At 43.3% G+C, this 7,099-nt stretch overlaps 1 protein-coding gene across 1 annotated transcript in view; it reads left to right on the forward strand.

Moving 5' to 3' along the window:
- csnk1da (casein kinase 1, delta a) overlaps positions 1 to 7,099 on the forward strand; it is a 21,087-nt gene that overhangs the window by 10,544 nt on the left and 3,444 nt on the right. The window contains exons 2-8 of the mRNA XM_032537431.1: positions 1,076 to 1,186; positions 2,658 to 2,806; positions 4,183 to 4,411; positions 4,505 to 4,675; positions 4,780 to 4,928; positions 5,933 to 6,101; positions 6,282 to 6,391. Of these exons, the coding sequence (XP_032393322.1) occupies positions 1,076 to 1,186; positions 2,658 to 2,806; positions 4,183 to 4,411; positions 4,505 to 4,675; positions 4,780 to 4,928; positions 5,933 to 6,101; positions 6,282 to 6,391 (1,088 nt within the window). The remainder of the gene's footprint in view (positions 1 to 1,075; positions 1,187 to 2,657; positions 2,807 to 4,182; positions 4,412 to 4,504; positions 4,676 to 4,779; positions 4,929 to 5,932; positions 6,102 to 6,281; positions 6,392 to 7,099) is intronic.

A 7,099-nucleotide genomic window follows, 5' to 3' on the forward strand; every position in this document is an offset into this window, starting at 1 on the left:
ATTTATTCTTGTTTGTGATGGTGTTAAAATAAACAACCTGGCGGAGCAATGGGCTTTTTTTCTCAACCAAACGCTGTTCTCTGCGAGATATCTGTCTCCAGCCAATCAGATTGTTTTGATAGTTCAGCCAAGCACACAGAGACCGCTGCAGGATACCAAACACTGTTGACAACTTCTAAATATCAGCTGCAGTTGTTCCAAGTGACAGATGATTCAAGGCTTTAAAGGGACAAGCACTCAACTGGCTAGCAGTTTGTAACAGCTAAATGTTCCCTTCTCTTTTCTTTCTCTTTTTCCGTGAAATGAAGCAGCCTTCAAGTGCGTTTTGGAAACGCTGAGTTCTATAAACAATGTGACGGGAAAGACTAACTGTGAAATATAAAGTCTACTTGTGCTACATATGGAGACAACAGGATGTCACACAAATTTCAGTGACACTCCCACACCGCCTGATCCCCTTTTGGTGATGTGTACACAGCCTTACAGCGGTAGAATGATTACTTCTTGCAAGTTTCACCAGTTATACAAATAAAAAGCAAGATTATAAACAAGCGGGGGTATATGATCAGGTCGTGGTGTTTTTTTTTTTTTTTTTGTCCTTGGGTGAATGCAGAGGCTCCGTTTTGTTTTCATACTTTTTGGACCTTTGCCAATCACGTGCCTGGAACGTGTGTGTGTCTGTGTGAAATGGGATTATGGAACCTGGTGTCCAGCTGCAAGTAGATACATGAAAGAAGAGAAAGGAAGACACTGTACACACTGCAAACTGTTGCATTCTCTTCTGTGTGTGCTGGCTGTGCTGTGTTAACCGCTGATACAGTATGTAGCCAAGCAGGTCTTCTCCACTTTAATCACCAGCTACACAAGTGATTTAAATATTTGTTCTGTGTCTAGCAGCAATTGTGATCCCTGTGAAAGCTGTGGACAAGGAAGAAATTATAATCTTTCTGGCAAATTAGCATCACTGGACTCTGATCCGTGCTGCAGATTGAATAGCGTCTCATTAGATGAAGCAATGCCGTAGTGAATGTCTGTTTTACGTTTTTGCAACTCATCCCTCTTTCTGTCTCTCCAGGTACCGATATCTCCGTCGGAGAGGAGGTAGCCATCAAGTTGGAATGTGTGAAGACCAAACACCCCCAGCTCCACATCGAGAGCAAAATCTACAAGATGATGCAGGGTGGAGGTACTGTATACTCACCACGTACACACACATCCTGCCACTCTGTCAAGTACTCTGCTTCAATATTTACAAGCACTTGAAAATCTATGCGTGCGTATTAAAAGTTAGACCTGATCATTTTTAGACCTGTTCTGTACTGCATCTTCCGATCAGTCATGTGATGCACTCTGGCCCAAAAAGAGTTTTCCCCATAGAGAGGTCTGTAAATCCGTTAATACATTTTTGTTTTTATTTTATTGAACCATTTTTTTTTTTAAATTCATGATGGTTTCATGTGACTCTGAGCAACCCTCGTAGGCATGAACAGGGCTCCGCCTCGAATGCTGTATCCAGTTCTTATGATGCATCCATGTTTCAGACAGAGAGCGGCTGCATAAGACCCAAAGTAGTGCATTCTTGAATAATTTTTTTTTTTATATCAGTAATCAGATTTTTTAGGTGGGCCCATACTGCCCACGTGGCTACTGAAACCCCAGACGTGTGCTTCAACCAAGTTAACACACTAGTTCTCCTTCGCTGGCTGATGAATTCAGGTCTTATTAGGGTTTTCTACCTTCGGAGCAAACGGCGTGCTTGACTTCACGACGAAGAGACGGTTGCTCTCTCAAAGCACAACTGTGCACACGCAGGCATTTGTATTTTGGTTACAGCATGGTAGGAAGGGTTGGGGCCTGGTGGCTGCCCCAGACTGTGGGGGGTATATTTGTTTGTACGTATATAAATAGCTTGTATGCGCTAGTTGCTGAGCTACAACATTTTATGGCGGTCTGCCTGTAGAAGGAAATGCCAGATGGCCTCTTTGCCTTGGCAACGTCAGCCAATTAGCAGCTACTACAAAACCAGCTGGCCAGTGCCTTTACTCTGCTGCTGTGGGTGCGGTAGGACCGGGCAGTACATCGCTGTTTGAGAACAGATGTCATCTTAAATATATATATTTTTTTTTTTACAGGCAGCATTACAATAAAATGAACTTTTTCTGAACTTACCAGACCTACTTGCTGTCCTATTATTTGCCTTTACCCACTTAGTCAGTATATCCACATTGTTGATGATTCTTTATCTCAAATCTCATTGTAAAACTATTTTGTTAAAGCACCAATAGTCAACCCTGCAAAATTGTCGCAATATCGACATCAATGTATTTGGTCAAGATTTGGGATGTTTTTCTAGTGTGGGGGCATGGCCCGTGTGTGCATGCTCATTAACATTTTGTGATTCAAAGCCTTAAACCACCATAGAGTTGATAAAACAAAGAATTACAACTGAGTGATGCACATATTAAACATCCTCCGTGATGTAAGAAGGCTGTTGGTCTCATTTGAACAAAACCGCTTTAGTGCTCCTTAGCATATATATTTTTAGTTTCTTTCAAAAAAACTGTATCTTTTGAAACCCTTTGCATTGCATTACTAAATAAATAAGCGCTAAATATATTCCCCTTCCCCCCTGTTTCCCGCCCCCTGTTTTCCTCCAGTGGGTATTCCGACGATAAAGTGGTGCGGGGCCGAGGGGGACTACAACGTGATGGTGATGGAGCTGCTGGGGCCCAGTCTGGAGGATCTGTTCAACTTCTGCTCTCGAAAGTTCAGCCTCAAGACAGTCCTGCTGCTGGCTGACCAGATGGTGAGAGAAAAGAAGAACTGAGAGCTAACAGCTACAGGGACTTGTTTTTTTGTTGTTATTGTGAAAACAGCGTGTTGTAGGGCTGCACAATATGAGGAAAATATGCAACAACGTTGTTTAATATGAGAACTATATTACTTGCGATAAATCAACAGATATTAAAGAGTACTGCATTTTTGCTGCTTTCATGTTCTGCTAAATACAACAAATCGCATGTTGCCTTTCAACCACACACATTCTTCTATTGAACAAATTGAACATGAAATATAAAAAGCACCACTTAAAAAATGTGTATTTTTCTACTGATATTTTCTTTCAACTAACTCAAAAAATTGGATATTGCGATACGTTGCAGCCTTTCGCGATGTGTTTATTGCGCGAGTTGATATTGAGATGATGATTTAAAAAAAAAAAAAAAGATATGTTGTGCAGCCCTAGCGTGTTTGCATGGTTAGAAAGCTCATGTTATGCTTTTCACTTTTACTTTGTGTCTATATATGATGTCATACACTCATTTGCATATTTGTTACGTCATTACGCAGTCGTTTGCATAAAGCTTATTGATTGTGTCAATACAGGAAATTATTTTTTTACCTATAATTATTACTTAGGTAGCTTAGCTTTGAAGTAAAACAAGAAATAATACAAAGGGAGGGAAAATGATCAATAAAGAGTTCTCAAAGTGGCTGGCTTTGGACTTCTCAGCTGTGTTTCTCCTGTCGCGTCCAGCTCTCTCTCCTACCTACACCGCCCCCCCGCACCCTGTCCCTTCTCCCCTTTCTAACTGCCTAAGCACACAGGGAGGGGAGGGGCTGCTCCGCGGCCAGAGGAGAGAAATACCTCGCTGGACAATACTGTAATTTTTTTTTTTTATATTAATTTTTATTAACAAAACGCAATGGGTGGTGATTGTGTGGCGCACCGCCACAAATTAGTCTGTGTGGGACACACTGTAGGTACTGCGCATGTGCGACTCCCAACAAAGATGCTATAGGGGCGACCTCTAGCTCACCCAGAACAAGCGTGCGTCCCATGTTCAGAGTCCTTAGCAGCGGCCCAGGTTCGTGTCCAACTTGCGGCCCTTTGCTGCGTGTCACCCCCCATCTCTCTCCACATTTCCTGTCTATCCAGTGTCACTATCTAATAAAGGGGAAATTCCCCAAAAAATAACCTCCAAAAAACAAAGATGGAACAGAAGTGAGATGCCTCACTCATTAGATAAATCACACCGGGTCATAAGAGGTGCTGCAAAGATCTGCAGGATGACAAAAATATGGTTTTTTTTTAGACAATTAAACCTTTAAATACAATTATGAACCTGAAAAGGAGCATAATATGAGGTCTTTAAGGCTGACACCAGATCTTCTCCCGTCTAGATCAGCCGCATTGAGTACATCCACTCCAAGAACTTCATCCACAGAGACGTGAAGCCAGACAACTTCCTGATGGGGCTGGGCAAGAAGGGCAACCTGGTCTACATCATCGACTTCGGCCTGGCCAAAAAGTACCGCGACGCCCGCACACACCAGCACATCCCCTATCGCGAGAACAAGAACTTGACCGGCACCGCCCGCTACGCCTCCATAAACACACATCTGGGTATCGGTAAGACAAGCGTCCCCAAAAAGTACTGACATCTGCCATGGTTGGGTAGACCCGTCCAGACTGCTGATCTGACTCTGTCCTCTCTGTCTACAGAACAGTCCAGGCGGGACGACTTAGAGTCACTGGGCTACGTCCTCATGTACTTCAACCTGGGTTCTCTGCCCTGGCAAGGCCTCAAAGCCGCCACCAAAAGACAGAAGTACGAACGCATCAGTGAGAAGAAAATGTCCACGCCAATCGAGGTCCTCTGCAAAGGCTACCCATGTACGTTGAGCTGCTCCTTCCCGGATGAACAATGTTAAAAATCGTGTATTAATGTTGATCATAACCAAAGCCTCATATGTTCCGGTCCGTTTCCTCCCCCACAGCCGAGTTTGCCACCTACCTGAACTTCTGCCGCTCACTGCGCTTTGACGACAAGCCTGACTACTCGTACCTCCGCCAGCTCTTCAGGAACCTCTTCCACAGACAGGGCTTCTCCTACGACTACGTCTTTGACTGGAACATGCTCAAATTTGTAAGTTGTATCATCACGTTGAGGGGATTCAGTTCATTCTTTATCACCTTGAATGATGCTTGCTGTTCAGAAAATGTATTGTCACAGTATTTGGTTGCATACTATCATTCAGTCCAGGTTCATTTATATTCAGTCTTAAAGATAGTGGCTGCTTTTTATTTAAAGGTCTGTTTCATTTCATTAGTACCAAAGAGAACATTTCGACAGGTCAATGCCATACATTGACTTAAAGGGTAATTTCGGTAGTTTTCAACCCTATTTTCCCATGCATTGGTGTCTTTAGTGACTAATGTTAACAAAAATCTTTGAATTTGGTCAAGTATTGAGCGAGAACACTAACCACCAGCCGTGAACCGGGCTGCAATGTAATCCTAAAGATAGTATGGACAAATACTCATGATCAATTTCATCAGCTAAAAGTTCTGTTTTTGCCACCGACAGGCTCATATTATTATTCTCAGTGTCTGAATACATTATGGAAAGAATCCCTACAGAGATGGACCTTTTCGTCAAAGAGTAAGATCCTTTTTGTTTACCCAGAAACGGCTCTGAAGTCGCTATCCACCAGACTCCATTTAAATAAATGATATTTTTAGCGTGTATTGAGCGAGCATATTTTCACATGGAAATGGGTGAATTGAGGGGTTATTTCCACCAAACCAGAGCAGTGATTGTTTAAATATTGGACAACCAAGACGGCCTTTGGTAGTTTTGTTTGGTTCCTGTTGACTTTGAATGAAGTGTGTTTTCACAATGAAAAAAATACTGTTCTGGTGGGTTCGGTGATGGAGATTTCGGGGCTGTAAACAAAAAGGATCTTACTGTTAAACAGCACCGTAGGGATCCTTACCATAATGTCATCCGACATGAGGAATAATAATCTGACTGGTATGTTTATCAGTGTTTGTACCTACTCAGATAGGAAAACCAGAAAGAGACAATTCAGGTTAAAAAGGCAACGGCTACTGGATATTGAGAGAGAGAGTGTGTGTGTCGTGTGTCAGGGTGCCAACAGGGCCGTGGAGGACGCAGAGAGGGAGCGTCGGGAGCGTGAGGAGAGGCTGAGGCACAGCAGGAACCCCGCAGCCAGGGGCATGGCCTCGGCCTCTGGAAGAGCCAGGGCTGCTCCGGACGTCGCCGCCCCCTCACCACTCAACCCTGCCTCACACACAGGTCAGCGCCTGTACAGTTCCTCAAAAATACCTGTACTTTTAACAGAAAAAGAAAAAGGGGAAGGCTGAAATTTACTCACTGACCAGTTATAATCCAGCCCACGTGTTGTAATTTAGACGACTACAGCCGGAGCTTTCCCATCCACCCATTGGAAACGTCTTAACTTTTTTTGTCTTCCAGGTCTGGAGAAGGAGAGGAAGGTGAGCATGCGTCTTCATCGTGGGGCACCGGTCAACATCTCCTCCTCAGACCTGACGGGACGCCAGGACACATCCCGCATGTCCTCACAGGTGAAACACGCACAGCTTAGTTGTTAGGCACCAAATCCACAACAGGTTGGACGTGCCAAACTGTGTCTGCGCAGTAGAGCAGAAAAACAAATCCCACTTAATGGGAAGTGAAGAGAACAAAGGGAGGACTTTGCACTGCATGCCAGTAAATATTATGCAATATGTAATTCATACTTAATTGTCTAAACAAGTAGTCACCAAAAAAGGAACCATATATCACAAGAGAGCACACTGTCTGTATCAGCATGTGCAGACTTCCCTTTTCACTTGTTCCAAATGTAGTTTGTTCCCCTTTTCTTTCATTTTACGTTTGCTGACATGAAGCAGCCAAACGGCCATAGTTTTGTAACCGTTTTAGTTTTGTAACGGTTAAGATTAGGACGTAGTTTTAGAATGTCCTGCTGGTAGCGTGGATCTGAACAGAGGAGCTGAGGTCCGCCCTGCTGTTCAACAGCGTCATTGGGTCCTTTGTTGCCTTTTTGTAGACCTAGTGCTCCCCCAAAGAGTGGAACAGCCACGGTGGGGGTTTGTTTACAATTACAAAACATGTTCAGATAGACAGGTTTAATTTGTCTTTTTTTCCTTTAAAAACAGGTGGAATGTTTTTCTGCTTACCATAAGATTACATGTCAACACATCTCATTAAGCTGACTCTTTTATCCAAAGCAACAACCACAATTGCTCGATAGATAGATAGATAGATAGATA

Source organism: Etheostoma spectabile, chromosome 15, assembly GCF_008692095.1.
Source record: "Etheostoma spectabile isolate EspeVRDwgs_2016 chromosome 15, UIUC_Espe_1.0, whole genome shotgun sequence".
NCBI lineage: Eukaryota > Metazoa > Chordata > Actinopteri > Perciformes > Percidae > Etheostoma > Etheostoma spectabile.